The sequence below is a fragment of the Streptopelia decaocto genome, assembly GCF_964273445.1.
Source record: "Streptopelia decaocto genome assembly, chromosome: 4".
Taxonomy (NCBI): domain Eukaryota; kingdom Metazoa; phylum Chordata; class Aves; order Columbiformes; family Columbidae; genus Streptopelia; species Streptopelia decaocto.
In genome coordinates, this window is record NC_138658.1 from 30,550,156 (window position 1) to 30,563,322 (window position 13,167).

Consider the following 13,167-nt stretch of genomic DNA (forward strand, 5'->3'; position numbering starts at 1 on the left):
AAGGTTATTTGGGCATTTTCAGTATTATTGTGCTTCTTGGAAATTAACTTAGAAGTTAATTTCAAACCTTGAGATGAGGAAAGTTTTTTGTAATGGAAAAGAAAGGATTTGTGGTGGGGCTTTGAGAACTGCCCCTTCCATACACAGCAGCATTTGGTGTTGCCATTTGAAGTTGCATGGATGCACAGAAATCTTGATGGCACTGTGAACTTTTCGCTCATTAGAAAACATTTATCATGTTTTGTGTGCACCAGTGGGGCTTGTTTGCATTGAGACTACAAGTACAGCCCTTCACGTAATGAAGTGAACATTGCAAAAAACTTTACCAGTAGCTTTGTGAGTTTAAAGTAGCTTCTTTACATTTTTATACATATATATATATATGTATTCTCCCTAAGTGCTAAACAGAGAGACAGCTTATGCATTCAAGCTGATAGACTGTGCATGCTCTCAGGGGAGGGAGCCAGGATCTAGGGGAGGGAGCCAGGATCTGGCGGAGGTTCTTACTGGTGCCTTTGTTGCAGGTCATCTTCTGGGAGGGGCAATGATGGGCGCTTCCATGTTTCCCTCCATTTTTTCTAGGCTGTCTCAAAGGCGTAGCAGTTTCTCACAAGGAGCTCTTGCAAGGACACAGGCAGCTGCGTTACCTGCCTGGCTGCAGGCAGGGGCTGTCAGCCCCCATTGTGTTGCTGGGGCCAGGTCTCGATGAGGGCAGCAGCAGCTTTTGGTTCTCCCGCAGCAGCAACCAACTGCAGTTTGCTCGAACTGCTGAGGACAGGCTTTGTGGAAGTGGCAGCAAAGTTTACAGCAGCAGCTGTGCTCCCAATCTTCTTGGGGAGCTGCGGAAAACTGCCCAGTCACTGTTGCTTTACAGAGGCGATGTGAGTTTTGGCAGACCGCGCTGATTTCGGAAGCAGCTTTTCCTTCCGCTCCGTGGTATTTGGTGTTACCCTTGAGTCAGTATTTTGGGCTTCCTGCACAACATGCTGGAAAGTCTTTTCTGTAGATGTCTGTATTTGTCTCTTTGTGAATCTCTGCATACTGTAGTGGGGGAGTTAAAATGATGCAGAAGTAAACCCCTGTGATTTTTTTTTTCTGGTGCATTGGCTTACTCCTCTGTCTGTCTGTCCACTTTTCTGTCCTTTCTGATTCCCTTGCATCCTACCTCCTCCCTCATGCTTCTGCTCACCAGCTGAATTTGGCATTCATACTTGTGGATCTGTAATAACATTGACTGGGTTCAAATGAGCCGCAGCGAAATCTGTCTCTGTGTATATCCAGGATGAGAGCAGGGTGCTTAGCTGGCTGGGGGCCAGCTTCAGCTCCTCTTGCTGAGGGAGTTTTCCACTGGCTTCAGTGAAAGCTGCAAAAGCAACCTGTTGAATATTTGATCTCCTAACTACAAAACCTACAGAAGTGTTCCCTTCCCTTTTATTCTGTGCTTAGAGAGGCTTTTTTTAAACTGATAAATAAAATCCTTTAAAATTCCTTAGATTAATGGACTCAGGCTGGGTTTTCAAAAATTGTTCAGGCTTGATCTGCTTCAGATCCCTGTTGAAAGCTGGCTGAGGTGATCAAACCACCCAAGTGACTTGAGTTTAAGCTGAGCTCACGTTACCCAGAGCATTCTCCCATATTCTCTCATCCTCTGAGCAAGCTCAAACGCAATGGATGCCTTCACAGTGTGGCAGTGCCCTGGGACCTGTGGCACATTGCTGCCTGCTGGTGCAGTCCCAGGCTGCCGCAGCAGCAGGAAAGCAGCAGGGAAGTGCTTGGTTTCCAACACCTGTGGGATGTTGCCCTTTCTACTTCTGTTTGAAGTAATTTATGGAGCTTCCCATCTCTTCTGCTGAACTTGCTGTGCTCTTCAGCAGACCCAATTAAAAATCCTTTGGGGACAAATTGACCTCAGGGGCATTTCCTGTGTGCCTGGAGGAAGGCAAGGGTCTTACTCTGGAGAACAGGACAAGGTCGACCATTTATTTGGTTGGAATGACTTGGTGAAGTTCATTTGAACCCCTTTTTACAGCAGCACAGTCTTAAATTGACTTAACCCTCAGTCCACCACACCTTTAAGCTTCAGCACCCCAGCAGCTCAGTTTTGCCCTCGTGCCAGCACAGGCATGATGAGCTGGATCAGGGAGCTGGACGGCCACACACCAGGTAAGTAGTTATGTTTGGGCCAGGCCAGTTGACTGCTGGAACTGCATTTGGTCAGGGGAGCTCCACGCCAGCCGATGGCAGTCCCTGATCTCAGGCCTACGGAGGTTTCAGCATGGTAAACTCCGTTTTCCATGGGAGTGATAAAACTGGGCAGGGGACAGGTTTCATAGCCTTATGCATACACCCGTGGCCATTTCTTTGGTCTCTCTAGATGTCATTTGTGGTTTTTCCTCAACTTTTGCTTTAATAGGCAGGTTGTTTAATTCTGGAACAGCAGACAGCAAAAGGCTCTGGTGGTTTTCCTGGCAAGATACCTTATTGTTGCTATGGGAATAGTCCTTGCACTACTGCAGAGCTGGGGTGTCTCCTGTAGCAGGAGATCTGTTACACCACATTTGTGGACACTGGAAATGAGTTGGATTCTCTTAAGGAGTGTAACTTAGAGCTCTCTTCCATTGATACAACCAGAGGACAAAACAAATGTGTTACCTCCGTAACAGGTATACTGTTTCACGTTTGTTATCTCTGCTTTTTAAGCGGATCTTGCTGTAATAAACTGCAAATAGAAGACAGAGCTGCATACTAACTTTAAAAAATATGTTTTGTTTTTAGCTCCCAGGAAGATGAGCGGCCTATGTCACCCTTCTATGTGAGGTATTTACTCAATTGTTTTAATGTATTTTTCTGTGTGGGATTGACTTGTTATTGGAATTAAATGTGGGGACTGAGGCCAGAAATGCTGAACAGACTGTAATCAAACTGAAGATTAATGTTAAGTTCGTAAGTATTGCTCAGCTAGTGGGATGAATGAGTTTTTGGAGATACAAACTGTGTTGAAATTTTTTTGTATTTAGAAATGAGACTTGAGGTTTAGTGCCAGTCTTGTAAATTCTTGATTAGAAGATGGACATTCGTTTTGTCTTTTCTTCAGTTCATTATGTAGCTTAGATGCTTGTTGTGAGGCACAAATTATCTGTGGGCACAGGAGAGTTTTTTGCCACAAGCTTTGATGAACCGGCAACATGTCCTGCTCAGAAAGGAACTAAGAACCGGATGAGGAGTGAGCAGCCCAGGCAGCAACTGCTTCTGTGCTGCAGCCCCCAAAAGCAGGAGGGTGCCTGCACCCACAGCGTGCCTGCCAGCAGGAAACAGTGTTTGCCCTGCATTCAAACAAATTGTGGTTCTTGTTTTGCCAACTGGAGGACAAAGTCACTGCTTGTAAAAGGGGCCTAATTCTGTTGACATCAGTGAAAGTTTGCTCTGCTTGCTTACAGTAGCAGGCTCAGTTCCACTGCTTTCATTTACACTTAGTGAAAGAACAGGAGCCAGGGCAATTAACAGTGAAGGGCTGCAGAGGAGGAAGGGCCACATATTATAATTGGCTTCTTTGATTTCTGTGGAGTTTAAACAAATAAAAAGAAATCCCTGTGGTGCTTTTTGTGAGAGCAGTGATACTTGGCATTCTTACAGTGATCTCTTCAATTTGTTAATTCTCTTGCATATATTCCTATTTATCTTTGTAGCTTGGGCGTTTTCTTAGAGATTTTTTCTGCCATAGACTACAGCAAGCATGCATTTCGTGCATGTTCTTGATATGGAGACTTGCACTAAAACTGTACAGAAATGTGAATCAATGAACTGTTCACTGAGTAGCCTGGTTGCATGGTCTTGTCTGCCTTGTTGATTCACCATCATACCCTGCAGTTTATTTCTGCAGATGTTGCCTAGTCTGTGCCTCAAAAGCTCCAAACTGTCCAAGGAGGTTGTGCCTTTTCCTTGGGGAGATTATTTTGTAGCTGCATACATTCCCCTGTCACAAGTTTTCCCCTGTTTAAATCCTTATCCTGTCTTTCTGTTGAAAATATTAGTTCCCCTCTTTCTTTCTGTCTAGGTGTGACCTTCAAATGATTGTAGGCTTTCATCACATTTCCATTTGTCTTACTGCTTAAAACTGTTATGGAAAAATGATCCAGGAAGGAGGTTCTCTTCAGCTGACCTTGTCAGGACTGCTGAGGAGATGGGAAGCAAGAGGTGGACCTGAGAAAACTGGTGTCCAAGCAAGACATTTCTGAGAGGGAGGAAGCACATTTGAAAATTCTGAATAGAGATGTGGCTGTATTAGGATGGGGAACAAAGAATGAGTGCGTCCATTGGAATGAAGGGATGGCTTTCCCTTGTAATATATCTTGCAAATAGGAAGGGAACAGTCAGGAATAAAGACAATAGCTGGAAAGTGAAGAAATGGCTAGCAGTAGCAGAGAGGGAGCAGCACACCTTGCAACGTTAAGGCTTCATGCCAAGCTTGCATCTTTTGTAACACTGCTGAGACGCAATTACTTGTAAATAAAGCTAACAGCTTGCAAGTCTTGCTGCTATTTATCGCACATCAAAAATGTGTACTCCTGAGGTCAGTTGCCAAGTGCAGTCAGTTTGTCCAGAAAGCTGGTGCTAGCTGGACAATTCATCGTGCTTCAGCAACTGAGAACTCGAGTGGGTGGCCAGTTTTTCCTGTGCAACTTCAAATGTTCTAATTGTTGCCCCAGAGCTGTGCATGGCATATGTAGGAGTTGTGTTTTACACCATGGAAGAGGAAGGGGAGACTGTCTGCTTTAGCAGACTAATGGTCAAATCTATTTGTATTGCTACCAGCCACACTTAACATAGTTTGAAATACTGTTTAAGTAATACTTCAAGTGAATCATGAATGTGTATGTACCGAGCAGTCACTGCTGCGTTTATACAGTTGTTGCATATAAATAATTATGCAACAGGTTAATTAAATGGGAACAAGAGCTCTTTAGCTTCCAAACACTGCATAATATGTTGCTCTTGGCAGACAGAAGGAGCATTGTGTCCCTTTGTAAACCAGATTGGGTAGGATCAAACCAGAGACTTGATTCTTCAGTACTGTACCATGTCAGTTAGCAACGGAGATGTTTCCCTGAATGTTATTTTTAACAGTAAGGCAAATGCTTGAGGTCTTAACTTTAGGTCAGAGCTGTCAGAATGCCACCAATACAGTGTTTCATAAAATGGCACTGAGTTAGGGTTGTGGATTTGTTTAGTTGGTTGATTCGTTTGTTTTTAGACATGGGAGTAGTCATGGCCAAGTATAGAATTAATCACTACTGCTGCTCTGTAAGGGAATAAGTAAACAGTCATTAATGGTACAAGAGTCAGTGATAAATGAGGTAAAATGTGACATAGGCTTGTCAAGAGAGGTGATGCTGGTACAACTGGATTATTTTTTTATAAGACTTTCCAGAGAGAGGAAGAAAAGGAGTATACATAATCTGTCTGATGTCAGCAAAATGCTTTATATCATGTCGTCTGTATGGAGAAAAAGGGCATTAGTACTAGAGCTTAAAATGGTTAGGGAGGGGCTGCAACCTATAGGTATTTCTGGTAGGAGAGGGAGGAGATTGCTAGTAAAGCTCCTTAAGTGTCATGGACTTCTTTTTTCTTTAATAGCCACTGGCATAATAAAATAGAGTCATGCTCAAGAATTGTCCTTATAGCAGAAATTTAGGAGGGGTAAATGGGATGGGGTGTCCTCTAGGAGAAAATATATGACAGTGAGATATAAGATGATTGAGATAGACATAGATATATATAAAGATAAGTACGAAATATACGGGATGAAAAATAATAACATAGATAATAAATTCATCTATCTCAGGGCCAGTAATGAAAATCCATGAGATGAAAGAGGAGTTCCTCACATTTGGAAAAGCCAGGGAAGAAAAGGACATGGGCATACTTCTTCGTGGAGGGATGGAAGGGAGACATGGGATGAAAATTTTCAAGTTGAAGTAATCACATGACGGTGGATATACAAAGTGAAGTATTTTCAGTGTACTTAGAGGAAGTATGGATGGCCTTGTACAAGAGTCGAAGCCTCATACAGTTTCAGTTACATTCGAATGGCATTGGATTTGTGAAGATGATTAAATAAGTGGGCAGACCCTGTTACAAGATGGAAAAAAAAGTGCAGGGAAGGCTTATTTACTCTAAGTGAATCAGACTACACATGTTCCCTCTGGGTTTTAGACAGAGGGGAAAGATTGTTTATGTTAAGTAACAATCCTGATGCAAGAGAAGAAGTGTACAAACAGGCTACGAATAAATTTGGACAGAAAAATAGAATTTTTGTAGCTGGAGCCCTCTTTTTTTGGGCATTGCAAGGATGAGGTGGGTTTGACCAGTTTGAGTTGTGGGATTGGATTCCATTCACCTGCTGCTGAGCAGGGCTATTCTCTCCCTCTCCATACTCCTTGGTAAGACAGTTTGTTGACTCAGCTGGGCTCAATACCAAGCAAGCAGATTTCTGCACTGTTAAAGGAAGGAGAAAGCCTTGCTGGGTGATTGATTGTTCTAGGGAGTCGTGCCTGAAGGGCATTTATGTTCCAAACCCTTTTGTAACGAAACCTTGTGGTAGCGGGTGTTGAGATTGTTAAAAAAATTTTAGCACTGCTCCTTGTATAATTCTGTAATGAGACGGTGAATGCCAGCTGTACTGAGTAACAAGAACCCTTGTGCAGTTTCAGGTAGTGAAGCAGCATCTGGCAACAGCAATTCCCTGTAAACATAGTTCTATTCAACATGTGCAGTGAGTTTTTAGAAGTCGGGGAATCTGCATACGTGCTTCACGGTAGTGTATATGCTTTAGGTTTGACATAAGTCACGTAGATGGTTTCAGAGGCGTTTCCTAGTGATTACATCCTGAGATAATCCAGAGTGATACTACAGGGGAAAAAAGCAGAAGCTTTGTAGTGCAGAGCTGCCTTGTTAACATGCAGAGCATTAAACTGCAACTGGGAAGAGAGCTGACATCGCAAGCAAAGCCAAAAATGGCATTAGATACTCATGAATTCAGGGCAAGGCACTGGACAGTTTGGCCTGTTTTAGTACTTCTGTTCTCTTGAAGTACTAATATCCTGTTGGCAGTGTTCAGTACAGCTCACTGGTTCTCCTTTTAATAGTTGTGATCTGAGACAACCCTTTCTGTATAATGCAAGTCAAGCATTCCTAGTATGTAGTGTATTGGCTAAGGTGTTTTACTCTATTTGTTCTCAGGTCGATTTTCTGAAAAAAAAATGAAAAAATCTTGTAGATTTCACATCTGCTCAGAAATTTTCTTGGCCACCTTCCCACTGGATGCTTTCTCCTTGGTGGGACAAGCCCTAGGAACTCCTGAGGCCCACAAGAGCTCTGGGTCCTTTTTCAACTTACAATTACATTGTGTGATGCACATTAACATCCTGCATCACATCAGCAGTGGCAAAAAATAGGCTCTGTGCTGGTGCGTGCCCCTGCTCACAGTGTCCTGCTACCACGTGGGTCTGAGTCCCCAGAGAAGCACTTCCCTTCTCCAGAGTAGAAGCTGCACAGACGCAGCATCCAGATTCTCCAAGCTAAATCGGGTGGCATGTATGAATCCCCTTCAGGATTGTCTTTCCTCCAAGCAGTAGGTGTCAGTGTGTACCTGTCATAAAGGGTGATCCCAGTGCAGTGGGAATCCTGAAGAAAACAAGACAGTTGCTTTTAGCGGGGGTTGGTTTCCTGCATAGTAAGAAGGTAGTGTCAAAGATAATGTACCACATTTAAAGGAAGGATAATTGGATCTGAGCTTGTGAAGGTGCTGAGAAAACATTGAAAGCATGTCTGCTTTGTGATGAGACATCCCAGTAACTAAGAGCACATCTCTTAATTGTCAAACTCGTTATTTTCACATTTTATATGCAGACACAATCCTTCTCTTTGGGGAATGTGTGTCAAATGAAGTAGTCGTCTTAGAACAGATCGCATGTGAGTCTGCAGGATTGCATGTCACAGTGTGCAACAGTTGTGGAGAGTGAGCAGTGTTTAGACTATATAAATACCTATGAAAAAGGAATTGCCTAGGTCACAGGTTGGAATAATGTATTTGGGAGGACTTCAGAAATTTCCCATCTGAAACATCAGAGCCATTTGAATGTCCTCTACTTTACTGGAATGGCAAAATGTTAAAAAGTTTTTACATCTATTGAGACTTCCTTACTGTTGCACTTGGCTTAAAAAAAAAAAAAGCTTCCTGAATAAAGCAGATGGATTGTAAATAAATTTCAGCAATTAGTGGCCTTTGTTCCAGATTGCTGGTATAGCTTATGATTTAGGCCATTAAGTATGATCACGAGTTAATTCATTGACTTCATAAATGAAAACCCAGTTTGGGAAAATACTATGCCAGTAAGTCAGTTTTGTCTGGTTGATGTTTTACCTTGCTCTTTTAATACCTGGATGCTACTAGATTTTTCTCAATAGTGCTTTGAATGAAGTAACAGGGGAGGGGGCTTGATGTCCAACTCAGTTATCTGTCTGCTGTCACAAGATGCTGAATCCAGAGTGTAGGAAACAATTATTTTGCAAATATAATACACCCAGTCAGGATCTCTTGGCAAAGCATATTTTAATAATGATTTTGCAAGACCGGGTGTTCTGCCTAAAGGTAGGCACACCTAATAGGGCAAAAAGCCCCTGCTTATATCTCTCCAAAATCCTGGCTGCAATTTCCCTCCCCTGTTCCCCATTGCTTGGGTCCTTCGGGGTTTACAGACTATCCCGACGCACACAATACCCTTCCCCTTATCAATCTGTTTAAGATATGGATTCCTGGTACTTTGGCTACACTTCCCCCTAAATTAACTGATCAATACAGGTATTGGTATGTATACAGGTGTCAGTACATATTCTGGGAAGAGACTGTGTATTACATTAAGAATTCATAGTCCGATGTCTCTCGGTCCTTCCCCCCTGCTAGGGTCAGGCACCAGGTCCTCAGTTATGTAAAAACAACAGTTCTTCGTTAAATGTTCCTTACACAGAGCAAACAGGGTGCAGGTATCGCATGAGGGAATTCTCACTCCAGTGCATATATTTTAAGCTGACAGGGAGTAGGAAGTAGGGAGAGCAGGGGAGATTCAATGTGCTTAAAGCTGAAGGAAAATACCACCCTTCCATTGTGGAGGTTGAAACGGAATGGGAGAAGAGTTTACCTTACGTGTGAAGCAAGATGTTATCCTGAGCTGATGGATAACCTCTGAAAGTGAGCAAAAGACTTTGGTAAACAAGTAAAACAACACTGAGAAGTGCTACATCTCAGACTTCCCAAAAGGAAAAGCGTGAGGGTCATAAGAAGCCAGTTCAGAAGGTCATAGCACTTAAAACAGCTGCATGCCTTGATGTGCTTTTTGTGGCTGGCCCTCAGAAAGTCAAAGTCCTCAGCACTGGGAAACTCTCCTACTGCTGCCTGTCCCTGACGAGAACCTTAATTTCTATCGAAAGTCACTATTCCTCAGCATGCTCTGCAGCAGCTGTGTAATTTAATAAAGATAACCTGGGTGTTGAGATAATTGACCGTACGTATCAGTGAAATGGAACAGACATGAGGAAAAAATAATTAACCAAAGCAGAAGATGAGTTCCCGTTGTCCAGTTGATTTGCTGAGCACAGCAGCCTTTCTGAGGCAGCTGCCTGCACAGGCAGGTGTGCCAAGAGGGCTCTGCTGGGCACAACTCACCTTGCCTGCTTCATGAAGCAGAAATCCAACATGGGAGCAGCTTTTGCCACCCAGGAAGTTTGGAAAAGCCCGCAGGATGCATCCTGTCTGCCTGGTTGTTCTTCTGAGCTGTGAAATCCTTGCAGGGCTGCGCCTTTCCCCGAGTTTGCTGACGTGCTCAAGCATCTCCTGCGCTGTCCCTGGGCAGGCTCCAGTCCTAAAACCACAGCATAACTCTCTCCCCTCCGCTGTTTGGTTTGAATGGGAACTTCCTCCATGTAAAAAGGTTGATGCAGAGTAAATTGAGCAATTTAGCAATGCATTTAAATTAAGGTTCAAAATTAAATAGCAGGGAAAGCTAACATTTGCGGAATCAAAAGAAATTTAGTTTATCTGGTAAAACTCTGATTTAAATGCTCTGTCTTATTGAGAAGAGGCTAAAAAAAAGAGCATTAAAATATCACAGGGCTAAGAATAAAGTTATATTCAGTGTACAAGAAAGTATTTAGAAGGGTAACATAATAAAATCAGAATGTCAGAACTTCATTGTGTAGTTATATCCACTCAGCTGGCATGTAGCTGTATAAGTATTTTGTTGTTATTTGTCAGTAGTTTGAAAATCACGATATTACTGGCTTTCTGACAGAATCTGTTGTTTGAGTAGGGCTTTTCTAGTAACTATTACACAGGTATGCATCGTCATGAATTAGCAAGATTAATGGACTAAAACCGGAATTGGTGTTAGTAAAGCCTACAGCTAACTGAGAATTAGACAACTAAGGAATGTATTGGGAGTTATAAATTTTTTGGCATTTAACTTAGATGTTTTTGAAGCTTGATCTTCTGTTTCTTCTTTTTACTACTTCTTGCGTAAGGAAGCTGGTGTGTTTTCAGTGATGATACGAGTGGTTCGCATGACTGTTGGCCTTGAACACCTCAGGTGGAGTTAATAGCATGAAGTCTTGCTCACGTACAGCATGTAGCCTTTCACTAGGTTTATGTGAAACTGGAGTGTGTATCTTTGCACAGTATTAATCCTGTTGGAAATACAGGGAAGAGCTGTTTCCTGAGATTTTCTGCCTTGTCTGACGGGTAGATATACCTACATCCTATGGATGTTTTAAAAAAATCCTAGAATCCAAAGAATCCTATCTCCTTCTCCACGGCCACTTTCCTGACATGAAAACAGAAGAAAGGTGTGATATGAAAGACACCCCCACTCAGTATGGATTGCATGGAAATATTACAGAAAGTTGATAGAATATTAACTTACTGCCACATATGTAGGAGCGGTAACCAGCACATGAATTGTATGTTATAATGTGGTTTAGCCTACCACACTGGCATCTTGCTTGCTAATCCATCTCCTATGGGAAATGAAGGTCTTAAAAATAGCTTCGGGTTTGGAAGAGGCCAAATAGTTCATGTAAGTGAACAGGAAAGCAGGTAGGATGCTTGAAGTGTGCGCTTCAAATTGCAAAGCCAGCCAGTAGTTAATAGTCAAGATGCTATGTGCAAGAAGAGAAAGATCTTGTGAATTTTGTTTCTGATATGCATATTGCATGTCTGTAGTAATAAATACTTGTTCCTGTGTCTTTTCTTCATGAAATCATGTGAATAGCACAGCTGCTCAGGTGCTGTGCAGGTCACATATGGGCTGTACTGACAAATCCGTAGCTGTTTTCATACTGTGCCACTGCTCCAAGGACCTGCCTGGGCTGGAATGAGCTCTGAGAGAAGCCGGGGCGGAAGGGGACGCCTGTGTGGTTGGGCACGCTGCTTCACCCGCACCACAGCAGATGCGCTGGCTCAGCCAAAGGAAGCTGAAGCGTATTGCAAGTCTGATTTGCAGCTTGGGTGTTTCTGGAGTTTGTGCTTCACTATAAGAGTTAGGCTGTTTTGTTGTTTTTGTTAAAACTGGCTGTAGTGGCCCCTCATTTACCCTTCTCATCCTCTGTCACCTGCCTTCTGCCACTCAAACCCAGCAAAGCCACTGAGTGGTTATCACTGAAGAGTGCTGTACCTTCTTAGCTAGCGGTAGATGTGTGCAGTGAAACGTGAAAGATTAGAGGGAAGCAGAGAGGAAACCTTCGGTTAGTTAAGGGAAGTCAGCTGCTGTTGGTTCTTGTGCATTGAAATGGCTTGGGAGAAACTGGCAAAGACTGAAAGCAGTAAGTGGCTGTTTTGGCAGGAAGCACATCTGGTGTCCAGCCTGTCTTGTACTGTGACTGCACAGTGCCTTTTTATTGGGATATATCAGCCAGTCATACAGCTAATTCTGCTGCTGATACAGGGATAAATGCAAATGAAACCCCTAGGCCTGTAACGTATTTGACTTAAAGGAGATCACAGGAGTGATGAATAGGCAAAACGTGTCACCCTGTCTGCAGAGCTGAGTCAGCGTGGGGGAAGAGGGAGCAGGAGGGGATCCAGCAGGACCAGGTTGAAGCTGGCCCTGTGCAGAGAGAAGAAAGCAGTGACAGCTGTGTGGGGTGGCATGTCACCTTCTTCAGAAGGGCTTTAAACAGCAAGCAATGATACCTACAGTCGTGTCAGCTCTTCCTGAGCCTGAAAACAGACTGAGGGAAAAGGGAAAGAAGAGAGCATACATTTTATTTTTAAAAATGGGAAGCAAAGACAGCAGCAGGAGGATAACTGTGCAAAGCCTGTACTTTGCCTTTGTCCTCTGTTAATATTTAAATATTCTTAAATATTTAGTCCCCTTTCACAGTGTATACACTTTCAAGTCAACCTCAAAAGGCAAGGAATTTTGTGATGAGGCTAAAACAACCTGCAGCGACAGAAAGCTCAGAAGAAAGCAAAAAATCTGCAACGTGCTGAAGTTGAAATACTTTCCATTAGACCTTGGCCCACTGCAAGGGAATGACAGGGAAATTAATTCTTGAGGATACTGGCATTGTCAAAATGTTCCACGTCACCGTGGGAGAGCAAATTCCTTAAGGGGAAAGAAAGCTTTGTGGCATGTGCATGCAATTCTTGTTGAGACAGCTCAGACCTTTAAATATTCATGCTGCAAAGAATAAGGGTTTTTAAGACCTTATTGTGATAATAAAATCTAACTTTTTCCTCCTTTTTGTTTTCTTTTATACAGCGCCCACATGTCACAAGTCAGTAGTAACATTCCTGCTACAGGAGAGTAAGTGTCTCATTTACAATTTTGTAGCTACCTTTTTTGTATATTGAAGCTTTTTAACGGAGCTGGTTATTCTTTGCTTTCTCTTTAAGGGTTGTTCTTACACAATCAAAAAAAAAAAGATGTTGCATCCCAAACCAAAGAATATGCAATGATAATAACTCACTTCCTCCTGAAAAATTCTCAGGCCCTTGGTTCTTTCCTTGCACTGTGCCTGCAATGTTTTGGTTAGGCAGAACTTGCATATTTAGAGAAGCCGTTTGCACTGTGCCATTCTGTTGCTCTTATTTGTGCCCTGTTGCATCCCAGCAGA

General features: G+C 42.8%; 1 protein-coding gene across 10 annotated transcripts in view; it reads left to right on the plus strand.

Annotated features, from left to right (window-relative positions):
- FAM13A (family with sequence similarity 13 member A) overlaps nt 1–13,167 on the plus strand; it is a 133,310-nt gene that overhangs the window by 81,045 nt on the left and 39,098 nt on the right. For 7 of the 10 annotated variants that reach the window (XM_082050175.1, XM_082050179.1, XM_082050177.1 and 4 more), the window contains 2 exons: nt 2,776–2,817; nt 12,813–12,857. In XM_082050175.1, the coding sequence (XP_081906301.1) occupies nt 2,776–2,817; nt 12,813–12,857 (87 nt within the window). The remainder of the gene's footprint in view (nt 1–2,775; nt 2,818–12,812; nt 12,858–13,167) is intronic. The other 3 variants (XM_082050178.1, XM_082050183.1, XM_082050176.1) reach the window with 1 other exon arrangement.